The sequence below is a fragment of the Antedon mediterranea genome, chromosome 3 (assembly GCF_964355755.1).
Source record: "Antedon mediterranea chromosome 3, ecAntMedi1.1, whole genome shotgun sequence".
In the NCBI taxonomy this organism is placed as follows: domain Eukaryota; kingdom Metazoa; phylum Echinodermata; class Crinoidea; order Comatulida; family Antedonidae; genus Antedon; species Antedon mediterranea.
Window position 1 is genome coordinate 11234668 of NC_092672.1, and position 24651 is coordinate 11259318.

Here is a 24651-nt window from a genome sequence, read left to right on the forward strand (position 1 = left end):
TACATACCACCGGCACACAACAGGGCTACACCACCACACAGAACAGGACAGGGTCTGGGTGGGAATTAAATCAAAATTATCTCCGCGTAATAAATGATCCATTCAATGTTTGATTTGCGGAGAAGCTAGCCTATCATATATCAAGACGAGTTTTCATGTTTCAAAGATCCCATCAAATGTTTACCAGACTACTAGGCATATAAAATAATTTCTAGCCTTCAGAACTTTCATAAATGTACCCAAGTACACATTGTCTAAACGTAACATAGCGCATGCGCATCATCTTATTTGTTGAGTCTTTGAAATTCTTAAATATGAATATTTAAACGGTGTACGAGAGAGTAGCCAATCGCATGCAGCTGAAACTAGTCAACCGGATAATCGTATGCACCAAGAATTCTTGGTGTCAAACCACGTGACTTGTGCGTGTTTCCCCAGACGGAGTATCCAAAATCAAGTAGTATACGTATGAAACGCCATATGTGCCAAAATATTTATCTTTTAACTAATATTAAGACAAAACTCCGTCTGGAACCCAGACTATACATGCGTTTGCGAACATAGGACAGTAGCACCGTTAAAACAAGGAGTCAATTTTCTATATTTTTTATATACACATTTATATACGTTTTTTTAAAGATTCTGCTATAGGCTAGATTGGGTTAGACTGGGTCTATATTACTGCCACCTTGTCTGACACAGATCTGATAAGAAAACAATTTTAAATAATAAAAAATAACATGAGCATGCGCACAATTCTCTATTATAGTGCAAGACGATGACCACCATCAAACACGATCCTCTTTATTTCTTTGAAACGCATTCTTACTAACCGAAACAATATAAACTGACTACTTGAATTTCAATGAAGAAGAAAGGCACTAAAAATATGTTTAACCTGAACCGCAAATCCCAGATCAACGGAGAGTTGGCAACACAAAACATCAGGGACTCGCGTACAGGGAAACCACTGTCCCACGACAGGAACGCAATTTTCGCTAAATCTCATCCGTGTAAACTATATGTATTGTTTTCAGATTGAAACCTTCTTATTTAATTTGGCTAACGTTAAGTTTTAATTTTATTTAAATACAGTACAAAGTGATCGTATTTCGTACGGTGCTTTTTATTCATTCTGTTCATAGAAATATAGGCGTGGGCGTCTCCAGTTAAACATAGCTACATTACAGAGTTTCAAGGAACCACGGTTATATCAATAATATTAAAATACTTAGTCTACATTTTTATTATGTGCCATTGTTACGTTGTATATATTGGTGTTTCCGAGTCAATGACATTACTTTTGAAAGTTAACTGCAGAATTAAACTGAAGGAGTTTATTACTTACAGACAACCTACGTTGAGTAATAATATGGTGAATTAACTACGATTAGCAATACTGAGAACACAATCTACTGTATGACATTTTCAACAAAATATTTTTACGACTTACGTAAAAAATAGTATTTTGAAATTCTGCACTGTACAGCCAGTTCGCATATGTTCATTACACCCGCCATTCTTTCAACCAGGTAGTATCATCATATCATAACATACTGTTAAGCATAGGCCTAAATCAATATTTTCTTTATTGCAGATCCTGGCTAAGGGATAGATATTACAATTCAATACTATATTGCATTGCAACTTTCAATTGCATGGGCGTTAATTGAAAATTATATAAATAAACTAATATCTTCTGGGAATCATGTTGATTTCCAAATTCCGTGGGCCTACTGTACCTTGGAGAGGTAGGCAAATCAAATATATCCGATAAAAAAGTTACTTTTCTATGTCAAGAAAAAAATGTATCCAACAGGAAACAACGCAATGACATTAATACAAATAGGTGATTTGACCAATCATAAGTCAGTTACAATGATCCCTGTGTTAGATTTAGCATTTTTCCCAAGAGTTTTTCAATATAAATATATTCAGGACACAATATATGTAAAACCAATAATCAAATGTGTTTTCCCCTTTACTGCAATAACTTTGCAAACATTCAAAGAGTGATAGCACTTTTAAAATCATTGTACAATGAAATTATACTTTTCCCCTGTGAAGCATAATATTAAGTCTCATGATATGCCTACAATTTCGATACGCCACTGAATGTTATGCAACTCAAAGTAGTTCAACATGCTGGCAAAAAAAATATTTTGAATGCTGTCCAAATATAGAATGAAAAACAAAGTATTAAGAATGATTACTATTTAACAATGTGAAACCCACCGTACTGTGGTAAAACGTTTGGTTCCGATTGCGTTAAAATCTACTCGTTTTGAATTGAAATTTGTCGATAAGATCCTAACGAGATTGTAATTGGTTGTTATATTCCATAGCGTGTGGTTGAGCCTAGCAACTGATTTCAAAATTGATCCCATTTGTAATATCGGTATGTTTCGCTAAGGAGACGTGATAAAATTTGCACACGTGGGCTTCCATTATGAATAACTTAAGAACATTATGCTTTTACATTTCATTTCAGTTAAACATTATTCATTATAATTATGCCTAAGCATATTTTTAATGTGGTATATAAACATATTTGGCATTTTAAACAATGTTCTATGAAAGAAACGTTCTAAGAATACCGATAAAACTACTGTGTATAAACCCCTAATGATTTATTTCCTATTTGTAGTAGCATTTGTTGATTGACAATATGATCTATAATTTACCACGTTTGATACGATAAATACGGTATTGCACATCTTCGTATCGCGGGAAAGTGTCTCCTTGATAGGTGTGTCTCTTGAATAGGGGTTCCCAACGGAAAGAGTCTAACTGGAAAGAAATATATCAAAATATATGGCTAGCGAAAACATAACGATTTTTTAAGATCACTAGGAACACCGATTTTAGAATGTCGTTCTTTAGACAACTGTTTTAAGTTTTAATGCTGTTTTCTAACAACCTTCTTCCAAATTGAATTTGATCGGGGTTATGATTGTGGTTGCCCCATGCCATGGCCAGGGAATACAACCATTTTAAGCTAATTGTTAACATGGACCACATTAGTATATGATTAAATCTTTCTAACAATATACTGATAATAAAGTAATTGCACCAACTACTGCCATTATTTTGAATCTGTTCCGAATTACAAGATGTCCACTAATTAGTAGTGGTAATAATGTGAAGTGGTTATTTAGTTGTTTTTGTCCACTAATTTTCAACTCCCAGGGTCCTGCAAGCTATTGTGATGAGATGCCAATATTATTTACTAAAACTACTAGTTTACCAAGTAGGCCTGTCTATCTAGCAGACTTTACCAAACTTAGATTGTTAGCCAACTAAACCTTTCAGTGTTAACTTCGGCTAAACCTGCTTTCTTCAGTTTTCCGAAGCTACTCAGATATTCTGTACTACCGTACACTACACAATATTGGAATACTAATCTTGTTAAATTCCAACTTGACTGTAACTGTAGTTATCGAATGAGCAAACTCGCAGATTGCAAACAAAAGTGTCATAGTAGGCTACAGTAGTTATAGTCTGGTGTACACACTAGGAAACTTTATAAAACGTTTGTTTTCAAATTGAGTAAAACTCGGCTGAACTTCTGCAAACTAGATTTTGTGTTGCAGTTTGTCGAAATTTGTCAATCTTTCTACTTTCTGAAGTTTTCAAATTAAATTTGCTGGATTTGGCCTGGAAAAGGAATGTTTGTTTTTGTTTGTGAAATAAATCAAACTGCTGGAAAATCAGTACAGTTTTTGTCGTTTACAGTATAACATATCAATCTGGATGCCACGCGGCAACTTATAGTTTATTGAGGAATTGGCAGTCGCTGTTGAAAAATGTTACTTGCCAATATGAAACCCTTTCCTAATTTTTCCTATTTAATTTCCAGCTGTATATTCTAAGAAATAAATGTAAAGAATTCAGAATCAATATACCAAATTCATGCCATATTAAGCTCTTAATAATACATTAATAATTAGGTTAAAGGCGATTTTTTTCGGTGAAATTGAATTAAAACTTATTCATTTGTGCACCAGATTGATGGAAATCATGCCCTGATTCTGTTGATGTTTTAAAAATGACCTTACATGCAATGGTTCGATGTCAACATAATTACTATACATTTATTTCATTTCTATTATTCATAGGCCCTACATTTTTTTTATTTACCTGTGTTTCTCAGAAATAAATAATAAAATATTCAAAACCTGAGACTATCGTCACTTTAATCTCAAACTAAACCATAACTATAATCCTCTCATCATTTTTTAATTCTTTTTTTTTATTAGATTTTTTATACATGTTTTATTTTATAAGAACCAGTAGTGTTTTCACCACACGGCGATTTTTTAACGAGTTTAGCCTCAACGTGTTCTGGATTGGCAATGCATATTTTGGCTGCACAGTTTAGATAAAGTATATTTCAATCATGAAGAGTAGGCCTATACATGATATAAATATCACTAGTGGGTGTAATTATATTTTTTTCACAATCTTAATGAAATATCAAAACATTTTCAATTTGTTTATAATATTTGCGCTTGAATGTACGGTATCTGCTTTTCACGAACCTGACTGCAAACGTATGTGAATTCTCATTGTATTTCTTTCAATTCAAAATCAGAAAATTAATAATTTCTAACATAAAAAATATGTTATGCTTATTTGCTATTACATGTATTATATTACTAAGAGATTCCATTAGTGTATATTTAGACTGAATAGTCTGTTATGACAATAACTATTTTTAGCTGGTGGATGGGGACCATTAATGGTAATGAGATTACAGTCCAAGGGGCGTAATTAATTATGAGTTTTGCCTTATAATTGGGTACGGTATGGACACACACAACATCAGAGCGTGGCGTACACACAAAACACTCTGCGTTGTCGACGATCCGCGAAAATGGGTACGTTTGCTTGGGCTATCATTACATCGAGTGCAGCAACAAAGTCCCTATTTTGATGGGCGTGGCTACATCATAAAATATTCGTAGAAATAATAAAAAATGTGGCCAGGTGAAATGACACTAATAAATTAAGTTTACACACTTAGACCATGACCTAATGACCTGATATCGTATTAAGATACATTTAATTTTAATAACTTAACTTGGTTATGAATACATAAGAACATTTTCAAGACATTGCACTTTTTGTAACGACTTTTGCATACTTCTCCTATTAGGATTTACGGACCGTACGAATTTTGAAGCCACGTTTGTCTCATATTTGCAACGCTAATATTATACTGGGGTTAAAGGCCAAGTATTAGATAATAAACCGCAGGGCAGTGTAAACTTATATAAAAATATTACAATGTTTTACATAGGTGTTCATCATTTGGGAAGCCTACGCTCTTAAAACCTTATAACGAAATGATTCTTTAACCTAATTAAATGATAAAAATGCCGCAAAATAAATGATTCAATAGCCTTAAACCAGAGTAAACATATGCATATAAGGTCCTCGTGAAATATTTAAAAAATTGTACTCATTTTTGTCGAAATAGTAGATTTTATTATTCAACGATTGTTTCGCAATGCAAACAATGAAATTATAACAGGTCGAGTTTCTGATGGTATTATGTAATACCAAGTGTATCCTTACTAATGATGGCCGTTTACGGTACTATTGCACGGTTAACAACATATTATTTGGTTCTATTTAGCTTCTTTATTTTAAAAATGTTTTGCAACGCTGGGCTGGTTATTACCTACAGTTCTCACAATACAATTAGGTGAGGTGCCCTATTTTGAATAAAGTTGTTCACACGGATAAAGAAACCTTTGTATATTCACAAACTATAACCGGTAAGTTAGGCTTCTGTAGGCCTACAATGTGTATGCTTACTTTAGAAAATTATTAAAATTAAAATGCTCATCAAAACGTCATTTACTATACTATTTCTACTTAATTTTAAAGATCAAATGTTAAACAAATAATTATGAAATCAATTGCATAATGATGAATCTCGTATAAAGGAAGATGTGTTGGCTTCTAAACGCCCACAAAATCACCTAAATCATGTTGTGAGTTAATGGTAATCCGTGGTATGTGAGCGTGTATAGTAATAACTAATAAGTACACCTTCTAGTAAGCCCTGATGAATCTATCGTAGGTTTTATTAAAAATACTTATTGATATCATGGGAGATAGTCCTTCTTGATTGGCTGAGGTGATGTTTAGCGTAGGAAGAAAATTACCACTGTTCCATCAGAGACTTGTATCGGCTCGTAAAAATAGTAATGCTAGAAAAATAATATATGGGCATTATAATGAACTGATGATATTAAGAAGATATTGACATTGGTTATAAAGAGACCTACATAATTAACACGTGCTTCAATACAATTTGGCTCGACTCGGAATGTGTTGTTAGATATTTATTTATTTATTTATTTAATTTGGATTTATATAGCGCTTTTCCAAGTGACCAAAGCGCTGTACAATTGATAATACTAAATCAACAATACTTACAAAAACAAATGTAGAAAATGGAATGGATACACAAAAATATATATATATAAAAACTATGAGGGCCTATACAAAAAGTTACCGTAATTTCCTTAACATTATTTAGGAAAGAGATAGGTTTTTAACATTTAACAACACGAATATAAGATGGTAAGTTATTCCCTCCACAATCTAGGACCGATGACAACATCACATTAGACCACTGTCAGCTTTTAATTTATTTATTTTATTTAGAAATAAAGAAATTAGGCTTATGTCTCAACATAATGCGTAAACCTAGCCATGCACTTAAAAAGACGATTGCAATGCTGCCAACCATACTGAGAACATAACGGACCAAGATATTTGATTGTCAGAATGTTTTGATTTATAGCCATCACCTTTAGTTGAATTGCAGATATTTCTGTCTTTTACGTGATAATACTTATCACAGATTAAAAACTGCACATTGTTATAACAGAAACATGAAAAGACATTCCAAATATCATAAAAAATATTGCAAAGACAATTCATTGAATGTAGTTTCTATATTGTTTAAAAGATATCTTAGTCACACATGTACACAAATGTTTTTTTTGCCTTGTATCGGTTTTCAATTTGGTTTATTGATTATTTTGATTATGTGTCCCTCCACCTCATTAACAAAAGTGACCGGCATCGTTTACTACAAATATAATTTTCTATTTGATGTATGATATACGGTATATAATGATAACAGAAAAATGTTATAAATATAAAAATGCAATGAGAAATTAATGTGCGAGCTTTGTTTAAACCTACTTACTTGTAATTACTCTCCTATTATCGCGTCAGACAATACTAATCCACAATGTTTTACTTATTATATTTGACGTAATAATGAACAGGCTTAGACGAAAGGTGTCCACTTAGATTTCATACAACACGTGCAAGTAGTTTGCTTCCTCGAGATATTGATAATGAAACCAAGTAGTTAGTTGATGAAACATATGTTTCGGGAAGCTGGGCTAATATTAAGTTCAGACCACACTGCTCAAGAAGGTGACGGCGACTGGTGAAGTGGCTTTCGTGGCGGGGTGAGTTTACGAAGCTAGGGTGACGAAAACGATGTCAACTATTTAAGGAAAACAAACACCTCTTGTCTAATACCGAACTTAATTCTTCTGACCTATATTTGCAAGTATTGGAAGGTTTTTGTACTTTTTTGTTCTGTATATTAATCCTCACAGATTTGTGTATCCGATATTTTTTAATTACACAGCGAATCATCGTTTATGTAACACAGAAAGGCATAAACATTTTTATTTGTCATGTTTTTTTACAATTTCTTTTCAGTCTTTTGTTTGAAATCATGTAACTAGCTAGTTAATTTCTTTTGTTTATGTAACATTTTAAATTTAAAAAAAATCCCTTCTGTTAATATATATTATTTAATGTTAACACTTCTGGTAAATTGTGTATTTTACTTTTTTTTTAAATATTGTATTCCTTATATTGAGAAAAAAATCTCAATAAACTAACAGAAAGATAAATAGGATGTCAAACCGTTATAAAAACTAGGCCTATACAGGTCTACATTACGACGTGTCACTATTAAGTATATTATTTCCCATCCAACCCCATCCCACTCCCCATATATATATTTAAAAAAACGATCATTCATTTTGAAGGTGATCACATGCAATGTTAATTTCATGACTATACATCATTATATCATCATACTTCAACAATGTTTTTCTTTTACCTCATTTTCAGCACGTTGAGCATGTTGTTAATTGTAACACAACAAAATAAACAGAACGTGTAAAATCATTGATTTTATATACAATAATAATATACTACGACGCATACAAATAAAGACCACTGATATGGTGCTACTGTATTCGGGGCAGCGGAAAGCAGAATGGAGTTATGTAATAGGAAACATATATATTTCAGAATAACATAACAAGAATCACATAGTTCGAAGAATTAGACGCTAAATGAACATCGGAGCAATTCGAGAAAACAGTTTACCCTCAAGAGTGTATTATAGAGAAATTTGTAACATTTGTTCAAGATAGAAAATGAATTAATTCCCAGGATTTTATGGATGAATTTACATTGTATATTTTCAGAATCCATTTAATATCACACTCCACCCCCTTCCGTCAATAACGATGATAATACTGTAATACTACTTGTGTACAATATTCATGATAAAAAAGTACGGTTATACAACATGTAATAGCTACTGTGATTGGTCAATGGTGTTCCCTTCGGGGATTTGGCGTTGTCCTTGAATCGCGAATTAAAACAAAGAGTGGGCAGGCCTGACTAGTAATTTAATGCTACCGCGCGGTAGATTCAGTTCACTTTGAAACTCTTATTCTTTCACTTCGCCGGTGCCTAGGCTACACATGGTCTGGTACTCACTTCTCTCTCTTTTAACTCAATCTAAGTCGCTGACTTTAAGGCTAACATTACTGCAGATGTGGATACAGACGAGAAGTAACAGGAGAGATATTTTAAAGGAACTTCTTTTACCTACCTCAGTGCGTCTGTAACAAGTGGTCACTCTCTTTTGAAGATATTATGGCAGAAAAAGATCCACATTTCGCACGACTGTTTGAATCAACTGTAAAAGAACAAATTGAACCAGTTGAAACAAAAATAAAAGGTAAGTGTTAGTTGTTTTACAGTTACACACTCACGCTTTACTGACTTTCGGGCGTTAGACAAGGGCCATGCCGGTTAATTTAGTATGTCGATATATTAGGTCAAACTTTCGCAACCGAACATACCGCAAATTTGATATTAAATCTACATCGGAAAATAACCAAGAACAGAGTCCATCCCCATATCTGTGTAGGGCTATAGTTTCTTTAGTTGATTAAAAGTCATATTGATAGATTTGTAACCACAAACGATACTGGTTTGATTTTGACATTATCGTTATTGGGTTAACATCGCAATGTTCACGCTATCTGTGATGCCTGAGTGATAAGGTCAGCTATATTCGAACACCAATGGATGGTACACCTTATTATCATATCAGCCAATACCTTACTCTTCTTGTTCGGCCAATATGTATGTTTTCCATCGTAGATTTATAGGGTATTTAGAGGGTCAATTCGACCTCGTTGATAGTCTGCCCTTTCGGCGTTAGGAGGTCAGTTTTAAATTCTATCCACATCATAACCTATAGCATCTGATGGCTCACGCTGATAGGTAACATTCTCCTTCAACACTCTAAGTATTGCCTACTGTGTTCCATTTGTCTATACACAATCAACGTTAAGCACCCCTACATTGATGCCTGCGATTTTGGCTGTGTCCGCACCGTGATGTACTCATGTAGGTCCAAACCAATAGAGGCTGATTTCTTGCAAAACATGTCCAACCAATATCTTATTCATTAGAGGTGAGTGTATAAACCAATGTTAATCATACGCATATCTTTTAAAGATACACTTAACATTAATGTTTTCCATCTTCCCGATATACGGTACGCTTTCCAGTTTGTTGCCATTTTTGTCTGTTTTTAGTACAGAATAGTTGGTTATGAATGTGTCTACTACTACTAAAACTATAAATTTGATTTATTTTTAAATAAATGACAATGTTGTAAGCCATTTTTAAAATAAGGCAGTTACATAGTATAGGCCTACAGGCTAACATGAAGAACATAAGAACTGTAAATATTATTTTAGATCGATTAAATAACCTATTATTAGTAGAAGTAGTAGGCCTAACTACGCTATAGTACACGTGGTGATGATCTTGATCAGTTAACATACTTTAGAGGCCACGCCCACAAACTTTGCCATGGAAAAGGCGGCAAAATACACAACATAAACTAACTATATGAAGCAATGAATGCTAATGTTAATCGAAGTGATGCTATCTTCAATTTGCGTCCCTATCCCCTGTAATTCCTTAATGTTATAAAAGAAATTGGGTAGGCTAATAAATCTGGGAATGAAAACTGTACCAAAAATAAATCAAAAAAGTGAATTTGTATCAAAAAAGCGTAAATCAAAAACTGCTCACGCAATCCTCACCATAAAATATCGAAATCACCGTATTGACCCCAAGTGATGAAAATGAACGGCCTAGCTACATACAACATATAAGGCCTACATATCTACAGTCTATTATGTTATATTTTGTTGTATTACAGAACAATAAACTATAGCAAATATATAAACTAGCTGACAGGTTTGGTCATGTTTGATGGTTTAAATATTTCCTGGCTAAATTCATAAAACGATCTAAGTTACATATTTATATAAAGAGCATAACACAATCGCAGACAAAAATGGCCTATTTCTGTTAGGTGGTTTGACGCTCTGATCCCATCCGTCATGTCTTTGCACTGTTATCTTGAAATTGATTATTTTTACAGGGTTTGGCATTCCGTGTACTTGTACAGAGGGCAATTAGCACGTGGAAGAATGTGTAAAATCGTCAAATCTGCTCTAAAGATAGTTGAGAACGTGGTAGGCCTAGATTTGAGCAGTTTTCCACGTCGTATAATTCTTATGCGATGCATAAAATTAGTAACCTGTACATTTTCCCTAGGCTATATTATTGGCCGGTTTCTTCAGCCTGAAAGTATTTGTATAATGTTTTGCGTGTATGTTTTTGAACATGATATAGACCAGGTTATCTTACTCTTCCCTAATATCTAGATATAGGCCTTAGTAATGTACAAGAAATAGTATTTTGGAGCCAGTTCAGCCTTTTTGAATTTATAACTTTGCATTTCGGAGCCGAAGTGTGGAAGAGAACGTACCGTACCACACTTACCAAATATACATTGAAAATATACTCGTTTATTATTGTAAGATGCTCTAATAATAGGCCCTATCTATAGATTTTCTGATGAGAAAAAATTGTAAGTCTATCAATCACTCAATCGTTCCATTTTAAAGCGATCAAAGATCATTGCTCATAGCCTACTGTAGTTACAGCAAAACGGTACTGTTTTTGTATCGTTAAATTGCCATTTTAAACACTCAACAAATATATTGTGTCAAATTAAATTCGTTCATTGATAAAATACTATTTGTATTTGCCAGACATAGTAGACACCAGGCACACACACATGTGTCATATTATATAAAACCGTATGAGAAATTATCGTAATATGTTACTTCCTCGGGTGAGTAAAGTTATAGTAATATCCGTTTCAAGTTTAAATACGAATATGGAGTGTTGTAGTGAATCTACATGCAAAACGAAATAAAGCGTTCGTGTATTCGTTAAATTTAAGAAAACCGCGTTAAAAATAGAATCACTCACGCGTTTGTTCAGCATCATGTCCACGCGTGGACGTCGTTAGGACTTTGAACTTGTTGATCAAGAGAGGGCGGTAAATCATGAAAAGGTGATGTTTAAATTGTGTTGCACCATGGATTAATGAATATTCATTAATCCATGATATTCATTATTTCATGGTTGCATAGATTTCCGAATTAGACTGCGGAATATTATTTTTGCAATAGAAAAAAATGAGTTAAGTATGCCTGTTACAGCAGCGAAATAGATAAGCCACATTAAAAAAAATGTACAGTGGTTCATTATAGATTAATAAAGTTAATTTACCAAGCCTACGAACACCTGTTGGTCGGTGGTCTCCCTATCGTCGTGAACGCCGCGATCCTTTGGCTTAGCGAGTTGAGGTGTGTAGCCTATCGTGGTTCAAAGCACTCTCTTTGAGTTTATTTTAGGCCTTTGCTTACTGTAAGCTTAATGATACGATTATTGGTATCGCAATAAGCCTAACCCACCTACATGGGATTCGCACTCTCTCACGAACAGGCTCATCGAGGTCTACTTATACTATAAACTGAAAAACGAAATGAGGAAAATGTTTTATTATGTTATGTATTGTGCAGAGTAGGCTTACGTATAGTGTTGTTATTATATCTTCCATTATTTTACCCTTTCTTAATACAAACTAAATGACAATATATACAACTGACGGTACTGTCGCTCGTACAATGACGTAACGACTAACTGATGACGAAATATGATTATGTATATACATTGCGTGCCTTACTGTTATATTACCATTATATATTATTTTTCAGGTCTCGGGTTTAGCCCACTAAAAACGTAGACATTTCATTAGTTTTACTCCTATAAAACGTCTAGCGTCGAGGGTCGAATTCATCTTCTAAATTACACTCTGCTCTGACCTTCTTTAGTCACCCCATTATGGACATTATTTCAGGCTTTATTGATTTAAAATTCGTTACTTAATTCAAAGGGCATGGGTAACCAATCAAACTACTGTTTCTTGTAGTTATACCTTTACAACGGCACTGTTTTATTATTTTGTTTGACAAAAGCGACGTTTATCTGGTAATACATTAATACTGCACTACACAAAAAACGGTTATACACAGCAACATAGTAGTCAGCCAGCAACTCCTGATAAGGAAGGATTAAAAAACTGGTATATGTCATGAATATTTACTCTTTAATACCTATAATACTATAATATTTTGAGGTTTAGATATGGACTGGAGCCAATACTTCGATAGAAGAACGAATTTTAGTAAATTTCCTTCGGGTACCGTCGACCTCCTCTCTCGGATGAGATATTTATAAGCGGTAGCCTAGTTTAGTCACTAGGGGTGAGTTTCCTCTACAGTCTCTACCGACTGAATCATGCTATATGGAGATAAATAAATAGCGTGTCTATACCCAACACACAACTTAAATTCAAACATCTGTTTAGGCCTAAAAAAATTAAAAAGAATGTGCATACTTAAAATACTTTAATTTTTCAGATACGGTGCCTGATCCCATTCTCTCTATACTGTATCACATAATATCACATTATTAGCTGGTATACTTTTTTCCCACTAGAGACGATACACAAACTTAACGCAAGTGATTGATTGATTATTCGACTGTTGCTTATCATTGGTCAACCCGCTTGCGTTGCGTCTCTCGTGGGAACCAGGCTATACTGGTATAATATGTTGGGTACGATGTATATTTTTACAGATTTGGTTACGTTAGGCTTACGTTGTCACATGTGATACACATATGACACCGTATTACATAATTTACAAATGACAACATTAACGTAATGTACCGAGATAGGTACCCGTAGAATTTATCTTTTATAATCTGAAAAATTCAGCTTATATTATTGTTTGCGAATGACACGATAAGTCTATACAGTTTATATTATACAGAACCATTTATTATTTAGAAACCGTATGTTTTAATAGATGGAGTTAAATTTGAATGGGAAATCCCCTCCTTTTTTTTATCGGCGTGTTTATTATTAACGTGACGGATTGTCACGCATTACTGTAAGAGGAGTACAATATAAAAGTTTATTAAGCTTCAATGATACTCAAGTTTATTGGGATGGGAGTTGTGTATGATATAGATATCAAGACCGTTCTAGGTACTTGGTGTTGTTAAACAAGGCATACATAACCGTTTACCCCTCATTCGAAGCCACCCAGAGCCTGCCGCCACCACCACCGTATACGGTTAATTTGTATTATGCCAGCGTATCATATTCGTACATCCCGTTGTTAACTTTGATTGGCTTCCAGTACCTAGCGTTTTGTTTTGATCAGTACCCTACTGCGATGCTAATTTTATGTGAAAATTGAACCGTTTTCGATTTACGTTTTTACTCTACGATTTAATAATTTTGACAATTGGAATTACTATAGGCCTACAGTAAGCTAATGATGTGTATTGGAAGATAAGATCATGATAGTTCTATGTTTAATGTCGGTGACGTTAAATGCTGATGGCGTTGATTATTTCGTATTGATAACGTTTGATTGTTCGATGGACTACGTAGTCGACGAATATAGTGACGTGTGGTATCATAAGTAATGATAGTGATAAAGATGATGGAGCTCTGTCTACACCATCAAACAGAATGTCTATGTTTTTTTCCAAAGCAAATGATAATAATAAATGATATTTGACTTGACTTGACCATCCTGGTCTGAGACCCCATTTCATCATTGTAGGCCCTACATACTATTTTTTATTGTGATTTGTGATTTGATGAATAAATGTATTTGTATTTATACTATCAACGTTTATGTGACAAAAACATGTGGTGTGCCCATATATGGACATGATGGTGTCATATCACCACCATATTTGGACATATCACTACAATATTTGGTATTAGCAGCTATAGTTGGCAAGATACCTGTATCAGCTATTAGCAGCTATAGTTGGCAAGATACTTGTAACAGTAACAGCTATTAGCAGCTATAGTTGGCAAGATACTTGTAACAGTAACAGCTATTAGCAGCTATAGTTGGAACGATACAAGATAGATTAGCTGTTACAAAAACTAATTTAGCGAGCAATAGTAGTAACTCATTTGATGGTAGCTGGTGGTTGTTCTTTCGTTGTTCCTCCGTCAATATATAGAGAACCTAGAATCTTGATAAAGATCCGCTTTGTATATTTTGTCGAACGGTCTAGAATGTATGAAGTTGAATTGAATGTGTAATCGTATCATACTACTATAATAAACGTATGTTGTTGTATAATCGGAAGCATATGATACATTCGATATTTTCGGCTAGTTGATGTGTTCTATAATACAACAGTGCATATGTACATATGTGCATATCAATACATTTCCTTACTTATTCGTAACTCTATTACTCCGGTTCTTAAAAGTACTTTGCTATTATTTAAAAAAATACCTAAACTGGAAAACAATACTCGTTGGTGGTACAAATGTATAAAATTATCAGTGGGTATCAACCACACAATATTTGCAGCATTAGCATCGCACAGTAGGTCTATTAGAAATGGTTAGGACATAGAAATGTAAATGTGCTACTGTACAACGGACGTTCGACCACAGTTAACCATTGTTGAATAATACTCGTATTTAATTAATTAGTGCGTATAATATCCGAATTATACGTTTCTATTAAATACACACATGACGAACCCCCACCTATCACAGACCAGTCTGTGTTTTAATATTAATGACCAAGTGCGATCTTCGGACTTATGTTTGTCGAGGGTATTTCGACCTGGCCTGGATAGCTACGCCGGCGGCCAGCGACCATCCACTGGCTGAGTGTGTGAAAATACAGATTGGTAGTGAATGCTAAGCGATGGGTATAATTGGACCTTTATTTTGATTTCTAAATTTAGCCGGACTCTGTGCTTATTGTCTGGCAATGAGACATGCCTGGAATTCCAATAGACTACTATTAAGGCTTCACTATCTGTCGTTCCTTGCTAGAAATAGAAGATTAATAATAGTGGGTGGGTATAACGGGATGCAATACATAGTCGTATGGGGTATTACCCCTATACCATATGTACGTCAACAATTATTATTATTGTATTCATTATGTATGATTTAGAGCCCTTCAATTCGGAATACTCTAATTGCATTACCGTTGACCCGGAATGTTTGACCGGTTCCAGCTTCGCTACAAAATTCATTGTATATAACTGTAAAATTGCCATTACGAGATTGTAAAGAAATCTTTGTAATGCCAGATAGAAATATTCCTCTAAAACAACTTCGCAATTAATCAAAAGGTACCAGGCATCTGACAAATCGTTATTATACTATTTTATAGGCTATTTTATTGAAATGCGGTACACACAAAACATAAATGGGTACATTCTTCTCAAAATAAAGTACATGCTAAACAGTATTACTCCCGGGGACCGAATATTGGAACAATTAGCTTGAGTAACTAAATAAAACAATAGTACACGTGTGGATAATGTTACGCGGAATTCACGGGAAAAAAATCGGAGTCCTGTCTCGAATTGGGTTACCAATGCCAAAACAATTAACCTATTTAGATCTGTGTACTTTATAGTGTGTATAAAATAGTACCAGCCCGACGGCGAGCCCTCGCAGAACAACTTAAATGCGTCAAATATCATTTTCACCAGACTCGAATGTTCTTTTTTTTTATCAGCTTTTATTAAATATGTATTTATTTTATTTATATACAAATTATTTCCCTCCCTCCTCACATTTATTTAAAGCCGCAGACCATTACTATTGGCCATTTTATTTTCCCCATATATAGTTTTATTTTCCATGATATAATTAGCCCCTATCGTGTTTGGTATCACGGCAATTTTAAAAGCCTGCATAATAATTTTATATCCTGGAAAGGAAGCTAAACATTTTTAATTTACCTTATGTAGATATTAAGCAGGCCTTTGCGACAAATTTTGTACTGTATTATGTTATCTTTTATTAACGTCTTTAGTTTTTTTTTTATTACTGTAGCCCTATGTTTGCATACCTCCGCGCCTAACTCCGGTACCTATGTTTAAAGCCTATCTTTTGCGAACAACATTTTCAAGTAATTATGTCTTCAATCCTGTCGTTATAATGATTACTGTACTATGTTTACCAGTATTCAGATAATTAAGATAAGTTATATCATATTGGTTTATAAGTGAGCACTAAAATAAACCCGACGGTATCTGTATTTTCAATGTTTTCTTACTATAAATATTTACAAACTTTAACTCAATTACCTGAGATATTATTCAAAATTAATTTTCCACTTGTGTATAGATAGTTGATATGTCTCTTATCTATTACCTCACATACAGTTATGAACCATTAAAAGGGAACCACTGTTTGCATTCACACTTCAAACAACTCAAAGTCAAGGTCATTGGAAAGATAACGATGATAGCAACACTTACACCCTGTAAACAATGTCTCCATTTAAGCTTATCATGCAGGAATATTTATCAAAAATGCGTCGCACCTAAAATTCTTGGGACAGACTTCCCGCGTTCTTCAATTCAATGTAATCATATTTGTATGCATGGCACATCAACTAGAACATCGGTAGATATTTACCGGTACTGCCAGTTACACTCGTGACTACTAGATGCGACCATAGAGATATTATAGTGAACTCACTATAATATCTCTATGATGCGACACACGACGCTAAGGATCGACGATAAATGGATACACATACATTTTTCTTACAGAAATATTCGAAAATTGTTTATTTAGAACTACATGATAACCAGTTACGTTGATGATAAAATGAATATTTTAAAAAAGTCAATAAAATGACGTTATGATCAAAAAATGATTATAACCAGTTGTGTTTTTAAAGTTAAAAATGAAGTTTCCAATCATCCCCAGACACGCAACATAGTCGTAATACCGGTATATTTTGAGTACAACCAGAATGTGATCTTTATCACGGTCTATTTCTAGAAAATGTCTAGTCAAATTACATGGTATGTTACCATAAAATAATGTTACCCCTCCCTTCGGGAAAACAATCTATAAAGCCGTCACATGATAAGAACGTTGTGTATAATGTAATACACAGAGTCAACGAACCTAAAGCCTTACTACTACGATAAGTTGTTAAAATATTAGCCTAAAGTCGATACGAAAGACCCGCAATATCTCCATCATTGCCTTTAATCAAATAGTTTTGACATCTGGTTTTGAGCCGTTTCCAGGGTTGTCGTGACCTAGATTTATGAGACCGTATTCATTGTCAAGGCCAGCACAGTTTCGACGATGAAGATCATTATTTTTTTGTTATAGAGGGCGCAATAGAAATGTATGTGTCGAAAGTGTCTGACAAGTGGCATTGATCATTAAGAACTAGACCGAATACAATGATTCTTTATGTTGTTCTAATAATCATTTTATTCTCATGATAATGTTTTGGTATATATTACACAATTTTAACTCCCCCGAGGATGCTTTCCAGTCAGCTCTCATTCATCTGTCCACAACGAGAAGGACGGTTGGACCAGTAGGCCTAGATGGATGCTAGACCTACACCCCGGGGTAACCCTACTCTTCCGAAAGATGCACTGTTTTATATTTTCTTATAATTATTGCATATATAACTTTTAATTAGAATTTTATAAAATATTTACATTAGTATTACCAAAGAATCAATCGAATCTAAGGTGTGATCACCTTGATGCTCTAATTGTCAAACAACCTTTAAAATGTTTCATTCTTTTTTTAATAGGAAACATTCCAAAATGGATTAAAGGTACAATGATTCGAAATGGACCAGGCCTGTTTGAAGTCGGTGACGATACATATAAACATTGGTTCGATGGCCTTTCATTACTTCACCGATTCAATCTTAATAACGGCAAAGTTACGTACCAGAGTCGATTTCTACAAAGCGAAGCGTACAAACGAGCAATGAAATATAAACGAATTGTTATGACAGAATTTGGAACTCTCGGAATTCCGGATCCGTGTAAAAATATATTTGAGAGGTTCGCTTCACAGTTTCTTCCGTTGAACATTACTGATAATGACGTCATTAATTTTATGAAAATTGGTGATGATTTATATACACTTACGGAAACGCAATACATTCGAAAAATTGATACGGAGGATTTAACGTCAAGTGAAAACAGGGTAAGTTATATAAACATAATGTATAGTACTATCAATTAAAATGTTTTCATAAGATTTTAAAAACTAACAGAAAGACGTAAACCTGTCCATAAAATTTCTTATTATCAAACTGTCGGTTATAATACAGTTGTATACAAACAGTGTATTGAGATTGGTTCCTATTTGGACGCAACCCAGCGACGTGGACGCAACCTAAGTGAGTTAACCAATCACAAGCGATAGTTGGGATGGTCTTTGCGTCGTGATTAGCCAAATTACTTACGGTGCGATTAGCGTTCTTGTATTACGTCTAAGAAAACCAAGCTTTACTAGTATATAGCCTACATTTTCCATGACATGCGTTATTTCATAGTGTCGCGCGCAGCTATATTAAAACACTCTTTCATACTATGCATCATCACATGTTTTTAATCATGGATAAACCAAATACCTTGCTTAAATCAAACAATTATAGAGATGAGCGTGAAATATAGTTCGAATAAAACGACAAATTTACCCCGTATCGAGCATTGAAATGACATTTTTCAACATTATTTGCAGGTTGATTTGTTCCGTACGTTTGCCGTTCTGACGCAAAGTTCACATCCGCACGTGGACGTGGATGGTTGCACGTACAACATGGCGTCTTCCTACCTTCTTGGCTGCTACTACAACATTGTCAAATTCACACCAAATACAGGTACGTTTATATTAAGATAATGTAATGGGTTGCGTTTAGAGAAATAAGTTATCAATCATCTCCAGCAGTGACAGTACAAATGGAACGTGTGGCATTTTACGTAGAGTTATTTACTTGGCAAAATAGAATGTTGCCAAGAATAGTACTTGCTTTGTTTGTTTGTTAGCACGATAGCGCCTATAATTTTGAAGTTATTCATTTTTCGGTATATACTTACAGAACATGCCTATTACAATTCAAGAAAATCGGTTTATTAATAATTTCACAAATAAAAAAAAATGGTATTCTTTTAACATGGGCCGAAATATCAACATGCGCCCTCTGTGGCAACATTTTGCCAAGTACTTTACTCAGTTTCTGAGTGCTTTAATTTATACATCACTAAACAACAGATCAATTGTTTATAATACCATGTGCTTACAAATTCTAATTTATAGGTCTATAATATTGTACTACTGCAGTAAGCTTGACACAAAATATCTGTTCTTGTGTGAATGCACACTAACGTTTATTTATTTTGTTTGTTTAGGTCCCGATCCGACATCTACTGCGGAAATAGTCTGTCGTATACCAGCAACGCGGTGGACGAAACCAAGTTACTATCACAGTTTTGGAATGACAACAAACTATTTCATATTCCTTGAACAATCTTTGTATATAGACATACCTCGGCTTGCCATTTCTACCATGTGCCGAAAACCTATAGCTTCTTCGTTGTTCTATGACAAACACGAACCAGTGAGGTTCCATCTTGTGAACAGAAGCGATGGTAGCATCGTAAAAACGCAATACGTTTCTGACCCCATGTTTGGGATGCATGTCATTAATTCTTACGAACAAGACGGTCATGTTATTTTTGATATGTGCTGCTATGGAGATGGGTATCTTATCAGTAAATTTTATCTGGATTATTTAAGAAACGGAGACGAGAATGGAAAAACTGAATTTCCTTCACCGGAATTGAGAAGATACGTTTTACCGTTAAACATCAATTCGGTAAGTAACGACTAACGTATCCATTACTTGCACTACTGCTTTTTTTAAATTTAGGGGAAAAAAGTTTTGCTTAAAATTAAACTATAGAGGGCGTCAACATTATGTTTGTTTTCATCTAATTTTGTTAGAGTAGTACTGTATGTACAAACCATTCAAAGTAGGTCTAAACAATGATATATAGTAGTTACTTTTAACATAGTCTAGTCTGATTAGTGACATAATAGGCAATTAATTGTTACGGTAAAGGTAAATGTGAGTCCCGTGTTCATTCTGAACGTAGGGAAATGAGCTGTTAGGAGCTCATTGTACTAAGCCTAAGTTACGGTGTGAAGTTCTGTCATTTTGTTGGTAGCATATTGTTTAAAAGGTTGTTAAGTTGCTAACCTAATTGTTGTTGTTTCATTTTACATAATTGTATGTTTTCACAGTGGACACCGCGAGATAGCAACCTAGTAACTTTAAAGAACAGCAAAGCAACCGCCAGGCTGCAGAAAAATGGACAAGTCTACCTTGTTCCGGAGTGCATGTCAGAAATTGGTAAGTGTGTATATTAAGAAGATCGAACTTGGAATTTCGAATTTACTAATGGCATTAACGGTATTGATATTATTACGGTACTCATAAAAACTTAATTGTTGTTAAAATAAAATCAGTACGGTATGGCGTATGCCTGTGTAACTTTAAGCTTGGTTCCCACATGACAAAACCCAACGACGTAGGCGCAACGCAAGTTCGGATGATCCATCGCGTCCAAAAATCGAGAATCAGGAAGAAATACTGAAGAAATTCTCGACGCAACAAATAATTTTCAGATTAAGTGATAGATTTAGAATAACATTGCAAAGAACATTAAATGTATATTGTCCTCTTGAAGAAAAAAATAAAATAATACATTTTTTTGTTGAATATACCATTATAATGTCAGAATAATAGTTATTCACTTTGACAAAAAATGGATTGAAAAAACAATTTTTTACCTGAAAAACTGTAACTCAAAGCAAGAAATAGTCCAATTGACTGAAAGTTTGGTTGAATTTAATCGTTTATTTTGTCTTTTCATAAGTTATTTTTTTCTACGAAAGTAAAACTGCAAAATGACCTATTCAAAGTCTTTTAATTAATTAATTAATTAATTAATCATGTTTTAGGAAGACAAATACATCTTTAAATAAATCTCTTTCCTTCATTATATATTTAGGGATTGACATGCCGTGTATTAATTACAAGAAGTATAATGCCAAGCCTTACCGATACGCTTATGGGACATCTAACGTACCCGCAGGAGGATTCGTTGATGCAGTAAGTTGTTTTATATTAATACGAATACACAATACTCTTTGAATCTATTTAAAATTATGACGCAAATCTTAGAAAGACATATAATAAACTTCCAGAAAAAGTAAACACTGCCTTACCAAACTTATTCAAAAAGATCAAAGGCGATTATATAGACTTTAGCCAACTGTCTTTACGAGCCATCCTTATATAAAACAGTCCTTGTTTTATAATTATTAATGTAGAGTATATTATGCTATAACATGTCTATTTTTAGTAACATACTTTATTGGCCAAACAATTGAAGTAAAACTGTAAATCGACACTGCATAATATTGCAGAATCTGTTTGCGAACAAGGTGACTCATCAGCATACGGTGGCCAAAATCAGATTGATTCGATCTTGAATAGAGTGTCCTAACATTAATCATTGAACAAATTATACTGTAAAAATAAATGTATTATGGTACCAGTATACGTTATAATAAATATCTCGTCTTCTGGTAGATTGCTGTCAAAAGACGAGACACAACTCTTGCTGTCTTTTAGTCAGTACATGATATTTTACGTGTATCGGGTGAAAAAATGTACGATAATAGTATAGGAAGCCTACAATTATGGATCTTTCATATTATTATCCACTTGGTTTATGTTTATTTAGATGGCAAAAATAGATCTTCACACTAAGGAAAGTAAGATTTGGCAAGAACCTAATTGCTACCCTTCGGAACCAATGTTCATCGAATCTCCAGACGCTGTCGATGAAGATGACGGTAAGAAACTCATTAGCTATTAGGGAGGTTTCGCAACCTTACGAATACGATAACGAAAACGGATACGTCATACATTTGTGAAACTTTTGAGCTGATCCCCATTTCATATTAGTAAAGCGTATTCGTGTTGACGAATATCACCAGTCATATTCGTAACTACAAAACGAGTATAGTTTTTGATCTATTTTGCACATTTTGTATTTGAATTAGGAATGATTCATGATTATAATATAATTATAGATTTATTGAAAGTAATTTACTAAAGTAATTTACTAAAATGCCAGGTCAATTTAGATAAATAGCAGTTTTTAAAGTCCTCACTCGCTTTGATGTTACGCTAGGCCTAGGCAGCCAAGCACCAAGCAACACGTACCTGCGCTTTGCTCAAATTTACCGCAGTCGATCATATTCGTTGCCATGCGAAACAGATTTTTTTATGGTTTACGAAAACGAATACGTGTGCGTGACGTATCCGTTTTCGTTATCGTATTCGTAAGATTGCGAAACCTCTCTATTTCTGTAAAACATTTAAAATTGATGGCTTGGAATATGCATTGCTTGCCATTTCACATACAGTAGATAACATTATAAACACTAAAAAAAATAAGATGAAGACTTTTTCACCTAGATATAGAAAGTTATATTATAATCAAAGAACTTATAACACAAGAATCTCCTGTTCTTCAATTTGCATTCAAAACACAGTATCGGAAGTACAGTGTTAAAAAGTCAAACTGGGCGACGCCATTTCACAGCATGGAGCAGCGCCCCCTCCAAACTAGGAAGTCAATTACTCTACCCCCCCCCCCCCCTAGAGTATTAGCAGATCCCCTCTATGATTTTGACTTTCTAATTTGATGCGGGCGCCCTACTCCTCAGTCAATTACTCTATCCCCCCTAGAGCATTAGCAGATCCCCTCTATGATTTTGACTTTCTAATTTGATGCGGGCGCCCTACTCCTCAGTCAATTACTCTATCCCCCCTAGAGCATTAGCAGATCCCCTCTATGATTTTGACTTTCTAATTCGATGCGGGCGCCCTACTCCATGGCTCACAACGGCGCCACCCATAGCTCTATTCTATCCCACAATGCCTTTCGAAATTGTTACGCGTTTCGGACGAACAGGAGATTCTTGTGTTATAAGTTCTTTGTTATAATATAAACTCATTTTAACTGATGAACATCCGTTTTATCTTATAGGTGTTATTTTATCGTGCATTGTTAATTCTGAACACCGTAGTGCATTTCTGCTTGTCTTGGATGCAAAAACATTTAAAGAAATAGGACGAGCCCAACTTCCTGACAACATAGAGTGTGGCTTAACATTCCATGGACATTTTGAGAAATGCTCATGAGAAAACTTTTGACAAGAAGGTAGACGTATTTACCTCTCATGTCAACCTCAGGGATTCTTACTAACCTGAAAAAAGCAGAAGGAACATGGAAGAACAGAAAGACAGAGTTTGATGACACATGTTACGGTAAGATAACAATCGGAAGATCAACCAAGGTGTTTTTGTCAGAACGTTAAAACATATCTATGATGTTGCAGACTCATGTTAACAGAATCTTGAAATAGACTCATGTTACCAGACTCTTGTAATAGACTCATGTTAACAGACTCTTTCTTGTAACAGACTGTACCAGACTCTTTTAATAGACTCATGTTAACAGACTCTTGTAACATACTCGTATAATAGACTCCTGTAACAAACTCTTGTAACATTTCTGCGCCAACAAGGTGTTTCTGGTGGCAGAGTGGGTGACAACAATCGTAACAAAGTCTTGTATAGACTCGTACCAGAATCTTGAAATAGACTCATGTTAACAGACTCTTGTAACATACTCGTATAATAGACTACTGTAACAAACTCTTGTAAACATTTCTGCGCCAACAAGGTGTTTCAGGTAGAGTGGGTAACAACAATCGTAACAAACTCTTGTAACCGACTCGTACCAGACTCTTGTAATAGACGCATGTTAACAGAATCTTGTAACATACTCGTATAATAGATTCCTGTTACATACTCTTCTGTGCCAACAATATTGAGTGCAGATAATGAAACAACATAGACATATGAAGCGAAG

At 34.3% G+C, this 24651-nt stretch overlaps 1 protein-coding gene across 1 annotated transcript; it reads left to right on the forward strand.

Annotated features, from left to right (window-relative positions):
* Positions 1-9000: 9000 nt before the first annotated feature.
* On the forward strand, positions 9001-24372 carry LOC140044877 (beta,beta-carotene 15,15'-dioxygenase-like). Its single transcript, XM_072089573.1, has 8 exons — positions 9001-9085; positions 18435-18838; positions 19379-19517; positions 20047-20513; positions 20942-21050; positions 21712-21812; positions 22450-22561; positions 23764-24372. Exons 1-8 carry the CDS (start codon positions 9001-9003, stop codon positions 23916-23918), a joined length of 1572 nt encoding a protein of 523 aa, XP_071945674.1. The 3' UTR covers positions 23919-24372.
* Positions 24373-24651: the final 279 nt, after the last annotated feature.

Excerpts from the sequence above, each read along its gene's own strand:
- LOC140044877 (XM_072089573.1), top strand. The coding sequence starts at position 9,001 with ATGGCAGAAAAAGATCCACATTTCGCACGACTGTTTGAATCAACTGTA. Across the intron at positions 19,518-20,046 it reads CAAATTCACACCAAATACAG|GTCCCGATCCGACATCTACT; the intron begins GTACGTTTATAT and ends TTGTTTGTTTAG. Across the intron at positions 21,051-21,711 it reads GGAGTGCATGTCAGAAATTG|GGATTGACATGCCGTGTATT; the intron begins GTAAGTGTGTAT and ends TTATATATTTAG.